Source organism: Pholcus phalangioides, unplaced genomic scaffold (genome assembly GCF_987345545.1).
Source record: "Pholcus phalangioides strain wild (caught in Gottingen) unplaced genomic scaffold, Ppha-v1.0 ptg000016l_1, whole genome shotgun sequence".
Lineage (NCBI taxonomy): Eukaryota > Metazoa > Arthropoda > Arachnida > Araneae > Pholcidae > Pholcus > Pholcus phalangioides.
In genome coordinates, this window is record NW_028301609.1 from 15,751,043 (window position 1) to 15,775,761 (window position 24,719).

The 24,719-nt window shown below is 40.3% G+C and overlaps 1 protein-coding gene across 1 annotated transcript in view; it reads left to right on the plus strand.

Annotated features, from left to right (window-relative positions):
* Nucleotides 1–24,719, plus strand: part of LOC149075138 (neurexin 1-like) — a 181,907-nt gene that overhangs the window by 95,104 nt on the left and 62,084 nt on the right. Inside the window, exons 4-5 of the mRNA XM_089245718.1 lie at nt 11,822–11,848; nt 18,489–18,647. Of these exons, the coding sequence (XP_089101844.1) occupies nt 11,822–11,848; nt 18,489–18,647 (186 nt within the window). The remainder of the gene's footprint in view (nt 1–11,821; nt 11,849–18,488; nt 18,648–24,719) is intronic.

Consider the following 24,719-nt stretch of genomic DNA (forward strand, 5'->3'; position numbering starts at 1 on the left):
AATTTAAATTGGTTTTGCTGTACTGTGCCGCGTATGTATCAAATGCATATGTTGTTAACTATATAAACATCATTAGCCTTCTACAGTTAAGTCACACAGCATGAGATATGGGCACAGATACGAAAAATAATTCAATCATTTATGCTATATATACATCATATACATATATGCTATTATATATAAATACAAAATATCATATGCAAATAATGTCATGGTGAAAGTGATAATCCGGTAATTAGTTGTAATCGCCAGTTATCATTAATTTTTGATAATAACTGGTTGCAAATAATTAAACACAATTTTTTACATTCTATCACCATAATGTATGATGCCAAATAAATTGCTAGAGAACTCTATGTTAACTATTCACAATGTTATGCAGGCGCGATCACATCACACACATAAACACCAAAGTACACGCTAAACAATTTTCCTCAGAAAGCACAGCACGAGAGTTGACTTTACTTGATAATCTATTTACACTTCTATTTACCATATTCTACATACATATGTACTTTCTTTTCCTTAAACTACTAAATATTCAAAACCTTATGTTCTATTCTTAATTACTTTCTCTGCGGACTCTCTTGGACCGCCCTACCGCTTCGCTATCACTATTCTCTAGTTTCTCTCTCTCTCTCCCGGTACTCAATCAACAACGATCTCTGGCGGCGACTCAGTTTTTCGCTGGCGCTAACATATATAATGCCGAATTATATCGTAAGCGTGGACTTGCACCAGCACCTCCTAGAGATCTTCTCTATCTTTAGGATAGATCCTCTATCTTTAGGATAGATCCTCTATCTTTAGGAGGTTCTGCTTGCACCCGGTCCATGAGCCCGAGCCCACTCAATATTTGCCACGATCTCGATAATACATATAAAAATATTGGGTTTAGCCCCCGCCCTACAATATTTCCAATAACTTCATGCATTTGCATGATATAATTTCTTATTTGATAAAGCACACAGTCAGTTTTAAATCCTCTCTCTGCGGAATTTTTCTAATGTACGGTCCCTCAACTAAAGACAAACATAGAAAAAAAGGGAAAAGATTTCGCGTGAAAAACGTGTTTTTATATCTACTGTTGGCTCCTAAGGAAAATGGCCGCGGCTTCAATTCAAGTATTCCGGGATTTTACTAACGTTTTCAAAGAACCAGACTTTATTCGAATTCAGAACATTAACAAGCGTAGCCTAAATACGACTACTGTCCTCTACCATCCCTTAATTCAATCTCTGCCATACTACTTCTCATACTTTCTTTTTTAAGCTTGACGTTCTTACAAATCGCTCGTTCGCTCGAGCACAAAGTCACGTTACATTTCTTCCTTTTCAGCGGCTGCTCAACAGCTTCCTACACTCGGTCATCCTGACCTGCAATCGTCCCGATTGCCCCACAGTACTGGTCTTTACATGTCGACCTCTTCGGATTACGTCTTGGTAACACTGGCTCATCTTTTTCTTGCACTGAAATGTCTTCATCATCGGACTCAGACTCACACCTCCAAGCTTTTAGTTGGCTCACGTGCGCTGTTGTCGTGTATAGATGACCTTTCACTGTTGATTCCAATTCAGCCACCCGATACGTGTCATTTGGTAATACAGCCGTGACAGTCATCGGTCCTCGATACTTCAGTTGAGTCTTCGTCGGTTGCCCCATGGCTCTCGGACTTTTCTTCATAACAACAACCTCGCCTGGTTCGAACACTATTGTAGCACATCTGCGCTTATCGAAGGTGCTCTTCATTTTTCTTTGATTCTCCACGATTATATCTCGAGCTTCTTTTCTTACTTCCTCTGGATCCATCCACGAGTTATTCTCCTCATCTGCTAACCGTCTCAACATTCCATCATTGAATCTTGGAGAATATCCATGCAACATCTCAAATGGTGTCTTACCAGATGACTTGTTCACAAAGTTGTTCAGATTTCGTTCTACCAACTTGATTTTCACGTCCCAGTCCTTATGGTCTCTGTTCTCCATACCTGTAGTTATCGACGACAATATAGTCCTATTTGCTCTTTCGACCATCCCATTTGCTCTAGGGTGTTTCGTTGAATTGAGCGTATGGTGAATTCCGTTATCCTTGCAGTACTTTTCAAACTGCTGTGACGTAAAACAAGAACCACGATCGCTTATAATTCGGTCCGGTAGTCCAAAGTCATTCACAAAGATGTCGACCGATTTCATTACACAAGTAGTTGAAGTATTTCTAACTGGAAATAATCGTACGAATCTGGTAAGGTTGTCAATGATCACTAGTAGCTCCTGATTTCCCTTCGAACTTTTGACAAAAGGTCCCAGATGATCCATATGTATCACTGCAAACGGTCTTTTTCCGGGTTCGATTGCGTGCAGCAATCCCTGTTGCTTACCTGCCGGTAACTTATTGACCAAACATTCCAGACACATAGCTATATGACGTTTTACATAGCGTTTCATGTATGGGAACCAGTACATTTCCTTGATCTTCCCAACTGTTCTGTCTGTGGCGAAATGCCCCATAAGATCATGAAATTTGATTACAGTACCTTTCCGCATGCACTTCGGAATTACATACAGTAGTTTCAATTTTTCTTTATCGTCCACCTTCCTGAAGAGTCGGTTATTCTTCAGCTCGTACCCAAGAACTAATTGTTTTTCCTCCTTGGTCCGGTCCGTATCGTTTTTCTGTAATATTTCTATCTTTTTCTTCAGTTCGTCATCTGTATGCTGGATCATTAGGATTTGATCTTCCTCAGTGAGAGTTAAGCATATCTCTAATTTCTGATCGATAAATGAGTCTAGAGTATCTTTTGACTCTGCAACAGGTGCTCTACTAAGTGCGTCTATATGTGCCATTTTTGATCCTGATCGATGTTTCACCTCGAAGTCATATTCCTGAATTAGATCAAACCATCTGGTTATCTGTGGATTCATGCATTTCTTTGTATTCATGTAGACCAAAGCTTGACAATCAGTGAGGATAGTGAACTTGATCCCAATTAAGAATTGTCGCAATCTGTCCAACGTCCAAACAATCGCCATCAATTCCAATTTACTCGAGTGATATTTACTCTCAGTTTCAGTGGTCTTCTTGCTCACACAATATACTAGATGCCACTTGTCGTTCGTCCCTTTCTGCAACAACATTCCCGCTAACCCAATTGAGCTCGCGTCACAATGGGCTTCGGTTTCCGCTCTCGTATCATAGTGTGATAGTATGGGTTGGCACATCAACGCATACTTCAGTTCTTCAAAAGCTCTTGTCTGTTCCTCTTTCCAAGTAAACTCTTCGTTCTTTCGAGTCAATCGTGTCAATGGATCAGCTTTCTGTGCATAGTTTTTTTATGAATCTTCTAAAATAACTAGTCAATCCTAGAAATCTACGTAGTTCATGAACGTTACCGGGAATCGGAAAGTCTTTGACAGCTTTCAACTTCCTCGAACCTGACTGAATGCCTTCTGCATTGACAACGAATCCTAAGAACTCCAGTTCTCTTTTCCCGAATTCACATTTTGTCAACTTCAGCGTCAATCCGGCTGTTCTCAGTCTTTCAAACACTTCTCTAATTCGCTCCATCATATCTGTCCAATCCTTCGCTGGTATCAAGATATCATCGAGATAGCATAAGACCTTAGTGTTCATGAGTGGACCCAACATTTGACACATCAGTCTTTGAAACTCTGCTGGTGCATTTGCTAACCCGAATATCATACGTTCAAACTGTCCTGTTTCATCTGGAGTGATGAATGCTGTTTTCAACTTCGCTTCCTCCGTTAGCGGTATCTGCAAGTATCCATGAGCTAGATCCAACGTCGTAAACACTTTACACCCAGCCAAATTTTCCAGTAAATCATCGATTCGTGGCAATGGGAATTTGTCTTTCACTGTCTGATTATTCAATCGACGGTAGTCCACAACTAATCGATTTTCACCTGTCTTTTTCTTCACCAATAATACTGGACTAGCATACGGTGACCTAGTTTCTGTAACTATACCATTATCTTTCCATTCTTTCACGATATCGCTGATTGCCGTCCTCTCAGACAAACTTGTTCTATACGGCGGTGCACAAATAGGTTTGCTGCCTTCCACTTCCTTAATGTCCATCTTAGTCAACGATGTACACCCAAGTTCCTCAATGGACAATGCAAAAACATCTCTATACTCATTCACCAATGACCAAACTTCACGCTTTTCTTCTTTCTCAGTTGAATCGTCGAACTTTATCTCATCTAAACGAATTCCTCTTTTCTTACGTCCTCGTCCCTCACATGTAGTACCCACATTAGCAAATTTCTTACCGCGAGACTGTAATTCATCGCACAGTTCATCCTTCAAGGCCACACTTGAAATGATATCATCCTCACAGATTACTTCAATGTCCCTTGATCCTATGATGGCCTCACTCACGCAGCAATCAGTCGAAGGACTCACTTCTTCATCCACCAGAACATCCAAGTTTTCACGTAGCTCATCACACACAAAAGAGTTTTTGACTTCGGGGTTTCCTACAGCTTCATCAGATTCTTCTAATTCCCTCATGCTCAGTTTATCAACAACGATTGACGCACGACCGATACACTGTCCTTCACCAAATTTCACAACATGTTCTCCTAAATTCAAAATAGGAACCTTCGTTTTCCCCTTCACGACTTCTAGCAAGACATCAGTATTTCCTTGGCTTCCTTTCATCAGCACCAGTCCGTCCTCCACATCTTCTATTCTGGCATCGATGACCTCCATCGTTGCACCGTCAACTTCTTCTGGATTCATGGTCATCAGCTCTATCCTTTTCTCCTCGACTCCGACATCTCGAACACATGGCAACTCACTTGCGTGCCACACGCGCAGTCTTCCTCCACTCCCGGCAAACTCAATTTCCGGCGACATCAGATAGTTCCGTCCAACTATCAAATCATACGACTGTGCATTATCATCGACGACCAACACATCCACAGCTGACTTTGCACCATCCACTTCCAAATCCACGTTAAGTTTCCCAAGTGCAACTGCAGATGGCTTCACCAGATCTCCATAACCGAATAATTCTTCTGATTTCGGCACATACTTGAGCTTTATATCCTCCGCTACGGACTTCTTCAACAATGTCACACTACTTCCAGTGTCGATCAAACATGAGATGAGACGCCCATCATTGATCCTAGCATTTTTGATGCAGTTCCCTTCGTAACAATCAGCACAACCATTTGCTGCCAAGTTGACTTTCTTCGTTGTAGTCTGATCACAGTGCTTTTGAATATGACCGGCCACACCACACAGGCGGCATGTTAAATTCTTCTTTCTTGGACAATCACGCGACACATGACCTAGGTATCCACACGAAAAACATCTGGGCTCCCAGTCTTGCCGCTTATTGTCTCTCGGAACCGTTGGCCTGACACGTTGTCCCTCGCCGTCACGAACTTCACTTATACGAGGTCGATTGTTCCGGTTCAAAGTCGTTCCCATCATCATGTCTCTCCTTGGATCCACGTGCACAATTCGATCCTGAGCAACGGTTCTTCGGTGAGCATCTACCCTTTGGTCATCCCAAAATCCGGATCTCCGTTCATCAGTCCCGGTGAACTTGTGACTTTTTACATCCTCGATCTCGGATCTCACGACTTCGTATTCATCGAGCTTCTTCGCTAATTCATCAGGGTTCACAAAACTAGACCATTGATCGATGAAATGTTCACGAATTTTCGTCGGTACCCGCGATTTCATCTGTTCTGTGACGATCAGTTTCTTCAATGATTCAAACTCGGTAACATTCAGAAGAGATAGCCACTCGGAAAAGAAGACATTCAATTCATATCCAAAGTCCTTCCAAGTCGACTTCAGACGTCGGGAGTGCTGGATAAACTTTTGCCGTATCTTCTCTGTCGTCAGCTTGAATCGATTCAGCAACAGTCCCTTGACGAAACCATAGTCGTTAATCCTCTCTTTGGGTTCACGGATCACGATTTCGGAGACTTCGTAAGGCAGTAACACTAATAAGCTAGTGACCCATTGTTCCTCTGGTACTCTCGCAAATTCGGCTTGGCACTCGAAGTACTGTAAATACAGACTTAAATCCCCGTTATCCGCGTCGAACTTCTGTATCTTCTTGGTCAAATCGCACGGTACGATGCGATGACTTTCGGTGTCATCATCGATATTTCGCGACGCCGCACATGTTATCCGAAGACGCTCCAGTTCGAACTGCCGCTCGGCCTCTCGTTCCTATCGCTGAGCTTCATCTTCTTTCTTCTGTCGCAGAACTTCGGCTTCTTCTTTCCGTCGCAGAGCTTCGGCTTCTTCTTTCCGTCGCAGAGCTTCGGCTTCTTCTTGACGGGTTTCGATGATCTGCTCGAGGAGTCCTCTAACAAAGTCCTCTTCATAGTTCTTGGACATGACGATGAGATTCCTCAGATCGGCGACTCTGTCATCTGAAGACGGCTTCTCTCCCAACTCCAACGCTAGACTCTCCAAGTCTTTCTTTCGTCCTCTCACGAGAAATGACATTTTCTTCTATCGCAGTCCGGTTTTATATCCCGCTTCTGATAAATCTGTTGGCTCCTAAGGAAAATGGCCGCGGCTTCAATTCAAGTATTCCGGGATTTTACTAACGTTTTCAAAGAACCAGACTTTATTCGAATTCAGAACATTAACAAGCGTAGCCTAAATACGACTACTGTCCTCTACCATCCCTTAATTCAATCTCTGCCATACTACTTCTCATACTTTCTTTTTTAAGCTTGACGTTCTTACAAATCGCTCGTTCGCTCGAGCACAAAGTCACGTTACATTTCTTCCTTTTCAGCGGCTGCTCAACAGCTTCCTACACTACTTACACAAAAATTTCTCAAGGTTACAACATTCTTATCTCAAATTGGCGCAAATACTTCCCAAGCAAAAAAATGGTGTTTGTATTTCTTCCGTAGAACTTCGGTCGTAATATTACGTGAGTAACACTGGACGGGCTAATTCCGGGAAATTTATCAAATTTACCAACGACGCTTGGTAATACAAGTAATTGTCGGTAAAATTGATAAAATTAGGGAAATTTATCAAAATTACCAAAATGCTCGGTGATTATGCATAATAACCAGCTATTATGTACAATAACCGTATTTATTAAATTTCATCGTCATCATCAACCATTTTCGATCCACTGATGGATAAAGGTCGGCCCTAAATTTTTCCATTTTACTCTGTCTGATGCTTTTGCCATCCAGTTGACTCCACCCACTTTTTGGATTTCGTCGATCCATCTTGTTTGAAGACACCTCCTCTAAAGTTTACCACCACAGGGTTACCAATCCGTAATACGTGCGGTCCATCTGTTGTCCTGTCTTCTTGCAATATGTCCAGCCCATTTCCATTTCAAACGTTTAATTCTTACCATGATATCATATACCTTTGTGTGGTTCCTTATCCAAGTGATTCGTTTTCTGTCTCTCCTTGTGATGCCTACCATACATCTTTCCATGCTCCTTTGTGTTGTCTGTAGCCTTTGTATCGTCTTGCTTGTGAGTGTCCATGTTTCAGCTCCAGTCAGTGCTGGCAGCACACACTGGTTAAAAACTTTTTTTTTCAGGCAAAATGGCATGCGACTCTTCAGAATTCCACAGTTTTTTGCCAAAAGTGCTCCATCGGATCCTGATTCTTCTGTTTACTTCATTAATAATTCGGTTGTCCATGGTTATTTCTTGATCCAGGTAGCTTTCTACTTCTATCTTTGTGTTGTTCAGCAAGATCTTCGTCTTCAAAGCAAAAGAGTTGAACATAACTTTTGTTTTTTGCAGATTCATTTTCAAACCCACCTGAGTACTTGCTTTCGCCAAATGTTGTATCATTTCTTCTATTTCGTCTGGATTACTGCTGATAATGACAATGTCGTCGGCAAAACGCAAATGGTTGAGAAATTCTCCATTTTTTTTCAATTCCTTTCTCGTCCCAATCCAGTTCCCTGAATGCTTCTTCTCGCAAATGGCTGCGTTCTTCATCGATTCGCGAGCCTAGTTATCCTCTGTCCATAGTCGTTACTTAATACTTCTTCTAAAACCACGGTAAAGAGCTTTGGTGAAATAGTATCACCCTGTTGGACTCTTTTTCCAAGTTTAATCTTTGATTTTCCTTTATCCAAACGAATGGTTGCAGTTTCTTTGCCATATATTTTCTTGATGATAGTGATGTATGGTTCCTCTATCCCAATTACATCTAAAGCTTTAACAACAGCAGATGTGAAGACAGAAAGAGTCGAACGCTTTGTCAAAATCATTATTTTCACTTTGAATAATTTTTTTGAAAATAAACTTGCAAGATTTCGGGCAGATATTTTGAAGGTATTTTATGATCTTGTAAAAACTAAACGAACGCAATGCCAGATTTTTCAAAAGATGTTTGATATCTGAAGCAGGGTTGAAGTTATTTTCTCGCTAAAAAGATGAGTGGCTAAAAAAATAGCAATTAAGAAATCTTACAATATCTGGAGTCCGGAGAATGCGCGACTCTCCAGTACTGAATTATCAGCTTTATAAACTCCACAATTTTTTTTTCAATTTTTTCAAAATATTGGCGCGAGAATTTTTTTGACTCCAGATGTGACAGCGAGAGAGAGAGCACGTACTTTTTGAGTTCCTGAGATTGCTGTACTCTAGCAAACCAAAATGCTGCAATAGTCAGTTAAAAGCTTAAGCTACATATCCGTACTCAGTCGGATTATAATGTAACTAAATCTAAAAATACTTAAGAATTTTGAAATGTCTAGCATTAAAGCACAACCTGCTTGCTTCCTACACGGAGAGGTGCTTGTTGAGGGAAATGACGACTGGGCCAAGCTGTCTGAAGTCTTCGGCGACAAGAAGACTAACGCTGCCGCACAAACCAGCGCAACACTCAGCTACCTTAGCCGAACCAGCCGCCACTACAACCTGTGGTGCCAAGGCTACCTGGCCGGTCACTTCGACAAAACCGAGCAGTTCTCGTGCGAGGGAGACAAGACGCTTCAAAAAATCTTTGAAATCTTCAGAGAAATCCAGAAACAACCGGATGGTGCGAATGTCCTACAGTTGAAGCTGGCACTACGGCAAAATGTCAAGAAAGTTCTGACAAACGCTGAAATCTGCTACTTCAGTCTGCAGGTCAATGCAGAGAAAGGTGAAGCCTTCTCCCAGAGGATCACCGAGCAACTGAAGGAAATAAGCACCAACTGGATAAAAATTCCGGATTTCCTGAGCGAAAGGAAAACATTTCCACCACAAGCAAGCCAGCTGCAAAGGCAGGATAAACAACCCGAACCACGAACATGGGCCCAGACGGTGGATCAGACCCGGAAAACTGCAGCTCCTGAAAAGCAACCGGAGAAACAGCAGAAAAAACAGGATAAACCCACTCCGGAGAAAGGCGAAAAGGCCCCAGCACAGAACTTGGACAAACGACCAGCCACGCCGATCCCTGATTCGTCGGACGCACCGGTCCCAACGGACCAATCGCGCGTCACCAGCAGCGATGTAGCTCCGAACGGCGAGCCAGACGGCCACGAACATCCGACACACGAAGGTCCAGAACGAGGAAAATACTCGCTGGTGATCCGGTGTGATCGACGATGGCGATCGGCGGCCAAGAAATTACAAGAAATATGTCACGCCGCGTGTGAAGTAAAATTTACGCGCGGTGATTATAGAATCACATTCTCCAACACCTGGGATCGAGACAAGATCATCGAGTTTCTCAACGATGAAAAAATTCAAATCTTAAGGCAGTCTGCACCTGACGCCGAGATGTTCAGCGTTATCATAAGCGGACTCGACTCAGCAATGCCCGCTGAGGACATCCAACACGAACTTGTTGAGAATGGATTTGAACCGATCCGAGTAACCCACATGCGATCCCGAAGGCGGCGGCTACGGTCTAAAATTCTTCCGCTATGGAAAGTGGACCTACCAAGCGGCGACAAGTCCCGAGAGATATTCGGACTTAGGCAACTGCTACTCGTTGCCATATCGGTTGAGAGACATCGCCGGAACCCAAATCGCAAAACATTAGCATCTGCTTCCGCTGCCAGAAATGGGGTCATCGCGGTGACAAATGTGTGCTACCTCAAAAATGTAGGTTTTGTGCGGACTTTCACGACGTAAAACTGTGCATCAAAAAACGCAGAATCGATTCCCCTGTGTGCAGTAACTGTGGGGAAGGGCACCCGAGTGTCTTCCGCGGCTGTATGGTGTATAAGACCGAACTCGTGAAACTTCGGAAAAATCTTGAACTGAAAGAACTTCCCCAAGAATCAGCGGTGACCATATCACCCGCAACCTTCAGAAAATCCGGGAAAAACTTCAATTATGCGAAACATATCCCAAAAAATTTCTGGAAACAATTCCAAGACCACCAGAGACAGAAAACCCAAGAAACTGCGGTCAGCCAGAACTCGAGCAGTGACAACGCGGCAGGTATAGCTAAAGCAGGCCCGCCTACGGTCTTGGTGAAGGAGCAACGCCAGGCAAAAAAAGACAAGTCCAAATCTACGGACTTCGGCAAACAAACCAAGCAACCAGATAACTTGGTACGTCAAAGCAAGAAGAAGCCGACCCAGCCCCGACCCGGTAACGAAAGACCTGGGCTGAGTTGTTCCCCGAAGCCTTGCGAAGGAGGTGCTGGCGTCGCAAATGCCACTGCCGTTGAGTGCGAGGGAAGCAGCGACTTACACGAGTCCAGTTTTACGACGCAAGAAGGAACGTCGTCGTCGTCAGCATCGTCGACTTGCTCAGACTCGGACTACTCAGAATCCGCGGCTAGCCTAACTACAACTCACGACATGTTCGAGTTCGCAAAGGCTTGCATGCAAGATATTGCCCAGCACAGCTCCAAAAAAGATAAGAGAGCGAGTCTTCAGCGATTCTTGAAGGAGGCTGGCAATATTCTCGCTAAATAGAATGCGAGAAATCTAGGGACAAAGCAGTAAAACCGAGTGTTCTAATCCTTGCATATAACATGGTGTATATTTTCCGTCTTTTTTTTTTTGTTACGCAGTGAACAACATACAGTCAACAGGAATAAAATCACGAAGTCCCATCTACTAGTTGAAAAGGAAAAGTAACGCAATCTTGTCGTGTAAACTCGTAATAATTTTTAAGGTTAAGATTCACTTACACCATGTGGCCAAAACATTAGAAAACGTAGAGCATTGTAGAACTAAAGACGAAATGTTTAAATGCAGTTCTTCATTGCAGAAACAGGAATGCACTGTCGAAGAGCCATTACCGTATTTGACAGTGTTCGATTACTTTTGGTAATGTAGTATATGTTTAGTGTGTACAGGGTGATTTTAATTAAAGTTCCCGTACTCTGTGAATAGTTTTTCTGAAAAACTACTCATCCGAACGAATAGAGCGTATATATCAAGTTTCAATGGAACACGTCCACCAGAACGGGCGCTACAACAGGTCTGAGTATTTTTAGTATATTGACGCTGCTCAGGTGAATGTATCGCCCGTCGGTATACTGACACTACTTGGATCTATGTAGCGCCCGTTCTGGTGGACTTATTCCATTGAAACTTGGTATATAAGCAATATGAACCGTGGGAAAAAGCAAAATGTAATAAAACAAGTGCCACGTTTCCATCTGATGGTCAAAAATGGAATTATTTCTTATTACATAAATCTTTCTCCCATCGTCTCATTGAGTTATCCTGAAAACTCGCCTGTGTTCGGATGAATAGTTTTTGAGAAAAACTATTCACAGAGTATAGGGACTTTTTATAATCGCTCTGCACATGATATGTAAGTTTTCCGTGTGTCTGTGGTTAAATGGTTAAATTAAATTGTATTTTTTGTTTGTTTACAGATCACGAGAGCCACAAGCTTCTGTCACGTAAGTAACTTCATATTTCTCTCAACTTCTTTTCTTCTTATGCTTACGAGGAAAGACATTAAGGTTAACGCATTTCAAACAACACATGATCCAATCCACGGTCGAGAAAAATCACAATGAAACCTCTCTGAGAAGATCACTATCGGAAAGCAGCAGGTGGTCCCTTAACAGAGGGCTAGTAACAAGGCTGGACAAATCAATTGAACGACATCCCGGCACATGTAAAAATTTTGAACGGGCATGTATTTCTTTCTTTCGACCACGTGCTCGATGATAGCGGGGTGCATAACCTTCGGCTCGCGGACCAAATGATGTCAGAAAAAATGTTCCATCCGGCTCGCGAAAGTTGTTCCTATAGAAAAGTATCAATACATTCCAACGTATCGACGCATACCACGATTAATACTTAGGCTGACCGTATTCCATTCTTAAATTACGGGAAATGGGATCCGTACGAGACACCACAAATTAACATTGCCAAAGGCAAGTAAAATTGCCAATTATAGTCGGAAAATTGTCAAAGGCAAGTGAAGTAGCCGAAAATGAGAATCTATTATAGACGAAATATTGTCGAAGGCAAGTATAGTTGTCAATTATAGTTGTTAAGTTGTAAAGATGGTAAATATCTCTATAATTGATGAAAAAAATAACCAGTGACGTGAAATAGAGAGACTAACTGCAAGTTGCATTGGGATGTAGTGCAACAGAATGCAATTCCCCAAAGAAACATACATGTTCAATAAATATGTGATACGAATAAATATTTCCATGAATATAGTTAACTATGATAGAATCATAATTACTATAATATAATCTATAAGTCATGAAAATTATCTTAACCCTTGATTTCAGTAAGGAATAAAAATTCAACTGAGTGTCAACACAAGAAAAACGGGACATTTCATAAAAATCTTTGGGTGACTAAAACTAAGGAAACGTCCCATAAAATGCAGATCTTATGGTCACCCCTATGCCTACTAGCCCACGAGTGGCAGAAATACGGCATGTCTGACCCGTGAATTGAAAAGATTGTGCAGCCGCCTTATAAAGTATTGTTTCGGGCATGTGTGTATTATATTAAGTTGGTATGCTGATTTTTTTTAGATTTGTCCAGCCCCGGCTAGAAATGATTACGGAAACAATTCTGGATTTAAAAAAATTGGTCTTATTTGGGCAAGAGCTGAAATTGCAAAAGGCAAGATATTGCTTGAAAAGCTTCATCATTTTGACCTGAATACGTCTGTTAAATCACTTGACGATACTGGGAGTATTCACAAAAAGTTTCGTGGCAAAATTTTTTAAACGCTCATATCCCCGGAAGTACGCAAAGCTATAGTTCGTTTCAGGTTAACTTTGCAGTGGAGAGAAAGGTAGAGAGTGTACTCCTCCGCTGCAAAATTAAGTTCCCATAAATCGGAGCTTTACGATGATCATTTATACAGAATATTTCAATTTTTTTTAATGATTTTGTGAAAAAAAAGGAAAAATATCGTTTTGAACCAATGTTTCTTCGTTTGAAATTTTTAAATTAGAAAAAAATATTGGTTACCATTATCCAAAAATCTATAGCAACCACAACGACATTTTCGCGGTATCCTAGAAATCGTCCATACCTTACCGAGGCCGCGCATCGATACATTGGTTAAGAGGCTTTTGTTGCCATAGCAACGAGTGATGAGGTTCCCTCGTAGCTTCCTCTTCACTGCAAAGTTAACCTGAAACGGACTATAGTCGAAAACAATGGTATCGTCAGATGCCCATTGCAAAGATGTATTCAATGATATCACTCCGGTTTGAATATCTTTTCCAATCTGAACACCAGGTCCGCTGACCTGATTCGTAACAAACTGTTTTCCACTATATCTCGAGAAGTTCACAATGAAAATAGACGACATTGGTATCGTTTGTTAGCTATTCCAAAGACAAAGCCGATGATAATGTCATCATCATAATTTCATTATGTCAGTATCTACCACGCGATTCAAGGCACAAAAACGTATTCACGTCAAACCTTACGGCCTTCCTCAACTTTTTTTTTTAAAGTAACCTTCCACGGACTATGTATTATTCATACACATATCATATACGAGAATAGAGCGCAAACACTCGGCCCTTCATTAATATCCGACAAAACGAATACAACCTCTAGGAAAAATTTTTCGTAAACTCGATTATGAATTAGTCAAGAGAAAAAAGCAGCGCTCTTGAGGTTTGCTTCTAATTCAGAGATTATTAGATACTGGATTACATGCACTAAATAAAACATTGAAATATGCATTAAAAAACTTGAAATATATAGAAAAATTTTCATTTTTAAATATGCTGAGGTATGCCATGAAATCAAAAATATTTGGAAAAGGTGAAAACAAATCTATCTAATATTGCCAAAATATGGCACAAAAAATGAAAAATATATGCAAAAAAAAAAAAATATATATATATATATATATGCATTTAAAAATGCCAAAAAAAGAAATCAAAAACTGTAAATAGGCTAAGAAAAATGCTGAAAGGGGCATTTGAAAATGTTGAAATATGCATTAAAAAAATACCGAAATATGCATTAAAAATATACCGAAATATGCATTAAAAAAATACCGAAATATGCATTAAAAAATACCGAAATATGCATTAAAAAAATACCGAAATATGCATTAAAAATTCTTCTACATTATATGTATACTAAAAATATACGTGAAATGAAAAAAAAATATGCATATTAAAAGCACGAAAATATGGCCTAACCTAAGAGAAAAAGAAAATACGCTGTGAAACTATAAAATATGCGCAAAAAATGACGAACACATACATATATTTAGAAGTGCAAAAACATGCACTTAAAAATGCCTAAAATATGCCCCAAAATGAATAATACTCAATGGAGTAGAATATTTTCTTCAAAACATTAAAGAGATTCCATTAAATTTGAAGGATGAAAAGTTTAAAATAATCTTGTAAACATATCAGTACAATGTCATCAATAGGAAAAGAAATGCTGAACATAAGCACAAATTCCTAAAATTTCGGGGATTTTATGCATTTATATTGCACTAACCATAAAATGCGCTAAAATATACAATTGCATATGCACTTATGCATTTGCATATAATCCAAGCTGTGGTGAGAGATAAGGTCAAAAGATGATCACTCGGCGTTCGTGTGAGTACAGTATGCATCCGCAGCAAAGCATCTCGGAAGGGGAAATTGCTGCGCCAAATTTTGAGCGATTCTACAATGCGAAGGATGTTATTAAAAAAAGTTTTTTTCTGGAGGAATAATATTTTCTCTTCCCGATGTAATGCCCGTTATTTTGCCGCGAGTACATTCCACTCTCACCCATATTTTTTGTTGTTAGTGGATGTGTGCGTGACCATCTTGGTCTCGTGCTCACCTCTCATTACGGGCACGAATGTTTGACCTCGATCGGTCGGTTCCTACCAACTGTGTAATAATATATTATTCTTCCGCCCCCAGCACCAAAGGTCCTTTTTATGCCCCGCTTTTAAAAGGGATTATCAAGATTGTCCCAGGGCTGAACAAATTTATTGCCCGAAAAACATGCGAGGCAGGGATGCCCAAGGAAATGCAGCCACGAAAATGTCATTTAAAAAAGGATGTTGTGGGCCAGTTAAGTGATCTTAAATTTAATTAAGTCTTTATCCGTAGCTGAACCATATGTGACAGTAAAAACCCGTAGACTCTCTTCTTTCACCCACGATACCAAGTCTACACCTTCTTGAAGATTTATGGTCTTCAAAACCTAACTGTATACCCTAGGCCAGCGGTGGGGAAACTACGGCACACTTAGCGGTTCTATTCGGTCCGCCGCAGATCTCAAAATAATAGTATAGCAATTTTCAATTTCAGTTGATTCAAAAAATTAACATCGCCTTCAATGAATTAAAAAAAAATTCATTGACGGCGATGTTAATTTTTTTGCACATGGAAAATTTTGTTGTGAGAATTTAAATAGAAATTGAATTTTTATAGAAACTTTTGCATATACCAAAAGGGGAACACGTGCAATAGATATGCATGAAGTTATCTCAAAATGTATTTATTTATTTTTTCTTTCAATGTTGTAAAGGATAAACCATTGTCTCTCATTTGCAATGAAACCGTGGCAGTCGTCAGAGCATACAACACATCCCCCCCCCCCATCATTTCTAAGCTTAAAAACTCCTATTATGAATCTATGTACGAATAGGTCTGTTATATAGCTTCTTCAAAAAAAAAAAAACCACAATCTCAACTCACCATTGACACCAGGAGTCCAAGTAATGTGATATTTAAATATTGAAAATTTTAATGTACAATGAGCAAAAACAATAACACTTAGTATGAAACTTATGGGCCCCTATGGAATTATACAGACAAAAAAATTTAACACCTTTTACAGATTCTTTACCACTCGCATGATAATGTAGCAGTCGGGATGGGGGAGGGTAATGACATTACTTGGGCGGAACATATGTTTTGTCAGAGGATTAGAGTTAATTTACTTACGGTCCAGGATAAGAACATGATCGACGACGGAAGATCTGGTTGACCGTCAGAATTCATCGGGGCTCATCATCATGGACGCGGTATATCGGAGGAAGACAGTTCTAGTCGCGATGAGGTGGAAGCTGCGTAACCGAGGAAGACAGTGAAAACACTCATTACGGAAGCTGACCAGCGTGGTGTTTATGATATCGGAGACGTAGCATTCTGGAGGCGGCTGACATCGCGATGGTACTCGGGTTGATCGGGGTTCATCATCATGGACACGGCATATCGGAGGAAGACAGTTCTAGTCGCGATGAGGTGGAAGCTGCGTAACCGAGGAAGACAGTGAGGTATTCATTACGGAAGCTGACCAGCGTGGTGTTTATGATATCGGAGACGTAGCATTCTGGAGGCGGCTGACATCGCGATGATACTCGGGTTCATCGGGGTTCATCATAATGGACACGGCATATCGGAGGAAGACAGTTCTAGTCGCGATGAGGTGGAAGCTGCGTAACCGAGGAAGACAGTGAAAACACTCATTACGGAAGCTGACCAGCGTGGTGTTTATGATATCGGAGACGTAGCATTCTGGAGGCGGCTGACATCGCGATGATACTCGGGTTCATCGGGGTTCATCATAATGGACACGGCATATCGGAGGAAGACAGTTCTAGTCGCGATGAGGTGGAAGCTGCGTAACCGAGGAAGACAGTGAGGTATTCATTACGGAAGCTGACCAGCGTGGTGTTTATGATATCGGAGACGTAGCATTCTGGAGGCGGCTGACATCGCGATGGTACTCGGGTTGATCGGGGTTCATCATCATGGACACGGCATATCGGAGGAAGACAGTTCTAGTCGCGATGAGGTGGAAGCTGCGTAACCGAGGAAGACAGTGAGGTATTCATTATGGAAGTTGACCAGCGTGGTGTTTATGATATCGGAGACGTAGCATTCTGGAGGCGGCTGACATCGCGATGGTACTCGGGTAGCGGTTGACCAGCGTCATACGAAGAAGTCGTAGCACCATGGAAAGTCCTGAGGATCTTTTATTTAGGAAAGCTCAGGAAACGGGATCCCCATTGCCTTGATAGACAACGAGAATTCAAGGGGGGAGTCGGGGCGAGAGACCCACAGAGACAGAGGAGAGTCTATTCGAACTGCATCCCCTCATCCAGCAAAAAGCCCCGTTTTTCTCTATTTTTCTCCAGATATTGAATTTTGTCTCACTTCCGATTGGACGCGGAGGGGTCACGGGATGACCACGTCATGCTCCTCTCGATGAAAGCGCGCGAAAATGGTGACTCACCCCTGGAGGGGGGGGAGAAGAGGAGGAGGGACTAGGGAAGGGAGAGCAAGCAAAGTTTCATGTCGAAACACGATCATGATAGAAATCTGGAATTTGATTTCTTGATTTTATTTGCCGCCGAATGGTATCTCATGAGCATGGGCAACAGAGAAAATGTCCACAAATGAGGGATTTAACAATTTTAAAATATATAAAAAAATAATACAATTTTCAGCCTCGCTGAAACATATAATAATTAATAAGAGTAATTAGTGACTGTGTAGTGTTTGTTTTTACGTGTGGGGCCACATATGAACAGGGAGTATTTACGTGTGTGTGTATATGACGAATGAGTATAATAAATAATAATCACAAAAATAATAACATTACACCTTCCATTTTTTCCATAACAGGTCCAAAAATGTTACCTTTTTGTTTCTTGGCCCGCACCTGAAAAAAGGTTTTCCCATCATTGCTCTAGGCCAGGACAAACTAAGCCTAGGAAAAGTGGAAGGAAAAATTTAGGAGGAAATGAAGAGACGTTTTTCAAGTATTAAACAGAAGAATATTCTATTCGTATTTTTTGACCAAAAGGCGGAAAAGGGCTTTCACGGGTTTTTTTTTCTCTGCCATAACGTGCTGAAAATAAGACGAAATGCGAACAGTATGCGAATCAAATGAGCAGATTTACGTCATAAAAATAGAGAAGGAGCTAATGTATACTAAAAATGCTTTCGCGTAGGTTTCCATTTCCGCTCGTGTTGTTAGAATGCACCTTCCGTATCGCGGATTTACGTGATTATTGTGTGGAATGAAGAGAATTCACAAGTAATTTTGGTTCTTGTTGTGTTTTTCTTTCAGTTCTCGATAACGGTTGATGGCGTGTACACGGAGAGAGGTTCGACGAACGGAATGTTCTCGCTACTCACGAGTAGCGTGCTTTTTGTGGGAGGGACTGACCACACAGCTGGACACCCGGGCGCCAGGACGCAGCCCAACTTCATGGGATGCATCAAAAAGGTACCTGAAGATTTATACGTATTATACAGTGATACCTCGGCTAACGAAAATAATTCGTTCCGAAATCACGTTCGTAAGCCGATATCTTTGTCAGTCGAAAAGTGATTTCTCATGTGTTTCTATATTTCGAATTAGACGATATAGAACTCGTCAAATTCGTTCCAATGCTGCCCAAAATTTAAAGATAAGATTTTTTGAAACACCAAAGGGCACTATAAAACATGACAAAAATTAAAATGAACAGCTTCAAAATTGGATAAATGAGAATATACAGGAAGATGAGAAACCGAAGATCACTTATTTTACACCATCGTGTACATAACCAACACCAGCATTAGTCATGGTCGTCTTAAGAGCATCATGGGGGCACCCCCGGCCAAGTGATTTTTCTGAGGCCCTACTTGGCAAACTTGCATGCTTACTTTCCAAAATTTCAACCAAATCTCATTTTTGTGAGCCCCCCCCCCTTCTCTTGAGACCCCCGAGCCGTGCCCGTGCGTTAAGACGTCACTGTCTTTATTCTACTAAAGGTTGTAGTTGTAGCTGGATAGAACAACCTAGTGTCGAGTTCGTAGGTGTCTCCATCCATTTGTGATTTTGTCAGCTCATTTATGTGTCTGATACATGCAGATGGAAGAGACAATCTCCTAGAATGTCGAATTTAATGCTAAGAGTGTTGCACTGAAAAAACGAGTGCTCTGAAAACACACACCACTCCTTTTTCTTTTTCTTTTTTGAATGCATTTTGTATGAAAATGCACTTTAGATGAATTTTTCATTTTACATGAAATGGTTAAAAAAGTTTCAGAAGGAGAAGTGGAAGTACACATGGAAAATTATTTCGAAGGGGACACGAGTTAATCAGGATCGATTGATAGTAGGCTAATTCTGCTGATGATTGGCTCAAAAATTCAGGCTATTTTATATTAGCGTGTGCATCCATATCAACGGAAATCTTCGTTGGTCGAATCCGTATTTGTTAGCTGAGGCAGAAAATTCACGACAAAAATCTTCGTTAGCCAAAACAATTCGTAAGCCGAACTATTATATGGGAGAGACCGGGCCTGGTTGGCATAGTTTTTACTTTTTGTGATTTTCCTATTTTAATTCTGTAATACTTACAGCAAATGTGAGCGATGTTGCATATAGCGGTAGTGTTTGGCTACAAATTAATAATGAAAATATCACTTAAAAGTTGTATGCTCATTTCAAATCTATTTTAAAAAAAATAGTTAAAAATTATGCCAACTTACCCCAAATATGGAACCAGAACCAGATAGAGAGCCACTTATGCCTGTTAGGAGATCTACTAGAATAAGACGCCAACTACACCCAAACAGCGATCTCATACATTTGTTTGAAAAGAGGAAGAATAAGAGTAGCCAGAATATAGCCGAGCATAGTATGATCTACGCGGGCTTATTGAAAAGCTGGATACAGGCAGCAGTTGCTGACGAATGTCTTTGGACCAAATCAAACCACACGGTGCAGCGATTAGATCAAACCACCAGCAGATTGACAGTTTTCATTGATGTGATAGTAATTGATTCAATGAAAATTCCTGAAGAGAAGCGGAACAAATTTTATCAAAGAACTTTTCTCGATTATGACGATTATTCTGACAATTTCGTGATTTATAACCTGTGATTCATATGTAATTGTGATTTATTTACATGAATCACCATTTTTCGGTCATAAGTAATAACTTGTTTATTGGCGATGTGCGTAATGGCACCTGCCCATGTATGTAATACGTCTTTCTCAAGCTTTTTGGTTAGGTTCCCCGGAGGCACCCGACTCCTCAGGGACAATGTGCTTATATCACCGAGTGTGACAGAGCCTGGGTGTCTCTCAGTTCCTATCACTATCACCCCAGATATGGGGCAAGGAGTAACACAAGTTGATGACTACAAAATTTTATTTCAATACAAAAATGCAGAAAAAAAATTATGTGCATGTTAAGCGCTCAATATTTTGAAGAAGAAAACGGATGTAAAAAGAAAAGTTGCAGAAAACAAAAGAAGTCATCATTCACCGCTTCATGTCCACCAAGAAAGTTGGTCGATCGTTATTTATTTATTTATACAATATTGTTGGCCCTAGGCCTATACAAGAAAATGCGGTTGAATGAGACATAGATATTGTGCCAAAAAAACTAGTGATAGTGGGGGAGTTGACAACATAGAACTAGGGAGCTTGTTCCATTAACCAGTGGTATAAGGAAAGAAGCTGTATTTAAAACAGTCATTGGAAACAAAAGGTGGTTTTTTTTTATTGTTCACTTGAACTGGTGGTTGTAATTTCCGCGCAATTTTGCTGTGGTTATAGCAAATCGGTAAATTGGTATATGACACATGCTCTATGATAGGCATCTTCACCCCGTTGCTCGCAAGCGCCATGGTGATCCCGTAGTACCCTAAAGTGCCCGATGCTCGTGTCCGATTTCCTGCTCACGAGCGCTTGATAAACGTTCCAATTAAACACTTGTACAAATTACATTCAAGGATTGAAATCATTCTTGTTTCATGCATTCGTATGTCAAACTTGCCGCAAGGGTGCTGTTTTGATAATGGGTGCACGCAGTGCTCACGACTGGAAAAAAGGTTGAAGACCTCTGCTCTATACCAACATGCCCATCAGCTGGGATGTCAACTTGCCCCAATATGTATTTTTTATACAAGAGGGTTGTTTCACTGTTCCACAAAAGATTTGTGAAGCATTTCAGCACTTGACTGCAAAATGTTATTGACCACTCTACCCATCACAACTGTTAGAGAAACGTTTCAACATATTCATGTGCTTCGCAGAATAAAAACTTTGAGTGAAAAAGAAATTTCTTACCTGGCAGAAATTCAGCAAACTTGCTGTTCTTCCACTCTGGGAGTTCGCATCACACTGAAACTACAATGGATGATGCAACACTTCAAGGTAGTTTGACAGTGGCAGCACTCAGTGCTCACTGCAGTTGAAAAGAGAAGCTGTATGTTAACTAGCCCCTTATGCCAACTAGCCACGGTCTTCCCTACTGTATAAAAAAAAAAAATCAATGCTCAATTCCAATGTTTGATCAATGAACCCACTGGAATTAGAAACACCCCTACATGTATATCGACTACATTTTTACTAAAAATCAAAATTACAGATTATCATTTGTTTAAGGAATATTTTTTAATGATATAACTGATCACTATCCTACCCTTTTGAAATTAAATTTTGATCACGGTTCTATCTGTAAACCCCCAGAATTCCCGTCTATAATACGACTAAACAGAAATAAATTGTCATCCTATTTATCTAATTACAAATATAAATGGCTGAATAACACCGATTTAGATGTACAATATAAATGTCTTACATTAGCTCAAAACTCAATTCAAAATAGCTTCACGTACGTTACACACAGAATAAAAAATCTAAAAATAAATTGGATGACAAATGAGAAATTTTCATATTGATCAAGAGAAAAGAAAAAATATATAAGAGATTGAAAAGATATATCCACATGACCGAGTATATAAAACAACCTACCACTGCTAAGCTAGTACTTTGAAATGGAAAATCAGAAATACCAAAAATGAATACTACAAAAATAGATTTTTGGAATGTAATACAAACCGGAAAAAATGGTCGTTTGTGAATAAAATTATTAATCAAAAAATCAAGTTCAAGTATTGCCAACTTTCTCCGATGCTCAGATCTTGGCAAATCCATTCAATTTACATTTAATAAGTTAACTGTAATACACTCATGTCCATAAATTTATGATAATTCAGAATCACACGGAAATCGAAATCTAAAATAAAAATGTCACCCGTAGAATTATCACACACATCAGCAAGAATGATATACAAATTTCAGGAAGCCACCAGATGATGCCGATAGTACGTCACAATGACGAGAGTGTAAGAGGTGGGTATGTAAGGAATGGTGGCAAAGAAGTAAAATTGTTCACAAGAGTTCTGTAAGGCGCTCAGTGCCATAAGCGAATAGTTATGACACAGAGGACGCATGTGGATGATTTTTTACGTGGTAGAATTATCGGCTGCCTAGAATGTGGGCGTACTCAGATAGAAGTATCCGAGGAACTTGGAATTGCCAAAAGTGTCATCTCTAGGCTTTGGCAACGATTCCAAGATAACGGAAATGTCAGTAGACGTTACAGTACAGGTCGCTCCCGAGTTACAACGCCGAATGAAGACCGGTATTTGGCAGTAACTGCCAAAAGGAGAAGACGGGGCACAGCATCTGACCTGTCTCGTCAGCTATCTGCAGCCACGGGTACCACAGTTTGAAGGCAAACCGTGTACAGACGTTTGGGAGATATTGGTGTATATGCTCGCAGGCCTGTCAGATGTATTCCGCTCACGGCAACTCACTGTCGGCAGCGATTAGCCTGGAGTAGAGAACATGCAATGTGGACATCGTCACAGTGGGCTTGTGTGATGTTTTCCGACGAGTCCAGGTTTAGCTTGCAGTCTGATTCACGTCGGACTTTCATATGAAGAACACCAGGTACCCGTTACCACCAAGACAACATCATTGAACGGCACCGTTACGGCGGTGCAGTATTGCTCGTTTGGGGTGGAATTATACCAGAACAGATCTGCATGTTCAAACCGGAACCATGAAAGCCAAAATTTATCGGGCCATCATTGTGGAACAACATGTACGTTTGTTTAGGGGTGCCATGGGCGCAGAATTTGTGTTTATGGATGACAACGCAAACATCGTAAACGAATGCCTTGAATCTGAGGATATAACCCATATGGAATGGCCGCCATTCTCACCTGACTTGAATCCGATAGAGCATGTGTGGGACATGCTTGGCCGACGAGTTGCAGCCCGTCAACCACCTCCTACATGTGTACCGGAACTTCGGAGAGCATTGGTTGCTGAGTGGAGTGATCTTCCCCAAGATCATATCGATAATTTGATACTCAGCATGCCTAGGCGTTGTACGGACTGCATTTCATCGCATGGGAGACATACAATGTATTGACCATCATACCAACCATGTAATAGTAAGTTTTTGTAAAGGAGATATTTTTTACAATTGCTCCAGGGAGCAAAAATCGTAGTTTTTATGAATGGTATCATACATACACCATCGTTTTTGTTCTTTATCTTTTGTTTAATAAATGGGCTTTATGAATAAGTAACGTTTGTTTTGTTTCTGAACTTTTATTTGCCGGAGCTGGCATTATCCTTAATTTATGGACATGAGTGTAATTCCGAGCACTCTAGCGATAACGAATATAAAAATTATTTGTAATTCTTTTGCTTTGTATGATGTGGATAGTAATGAAGTCATAAATACCTTGATGTCATTTCCTAATAAATTTAAATCTGATTACGATGGAAACTCTATTTTTCTACTCAAAGAATTCGCCAAAAATAATAGGAATTTCCTGATTAAATTTATAAAGACATCATATCAGACAGCAAATTTTCCCGAACCTCTAAAACGAGCAGCAATCACGTCTATTTATAAATCTGGCGTGAAAATTACTCTCTCAAATTACTGTCCAATTTCAATTTTACCGATTTTTTCCACAATCATTGAAAAAATCTTATCATTCCGAACCTATAAATTTCTACAATATACAAACTTTTTCGCAGACAACAAAAATTTATATACAGTAGTATTGATAAGAATAGATACACTGTTGCTTTTTTTTAGGTAATTCCAAAGCATTTGATAATGTGAACCATTCCATATTAATTAATAAACTTGATTCCAGTGGAATTAGACGAAATACACTGAATTGGTTCATCTTCTACCTTTACAATCGTCAGCATAGAATTAAAGTACAGAATCAAATAAGTAATTATACTACAATAAACACAGGAGTCCCTCGGGGATCAAATTTGGTCCCATTACTTTTCATAATTTTTATAAATGATTTCTGCAAATTAAACATTTTCGGAACCATGATAGCGTATGCAGATGATTCGGTACTATTGTATTCTTCAAACGACATTAATACATCAACAGGTGGGATCAACCAAGACTTTCGTTTAATTAGAAAATGGTTTGTTGCGAATGATCTAACCCTAAATCTTGCTAAAACT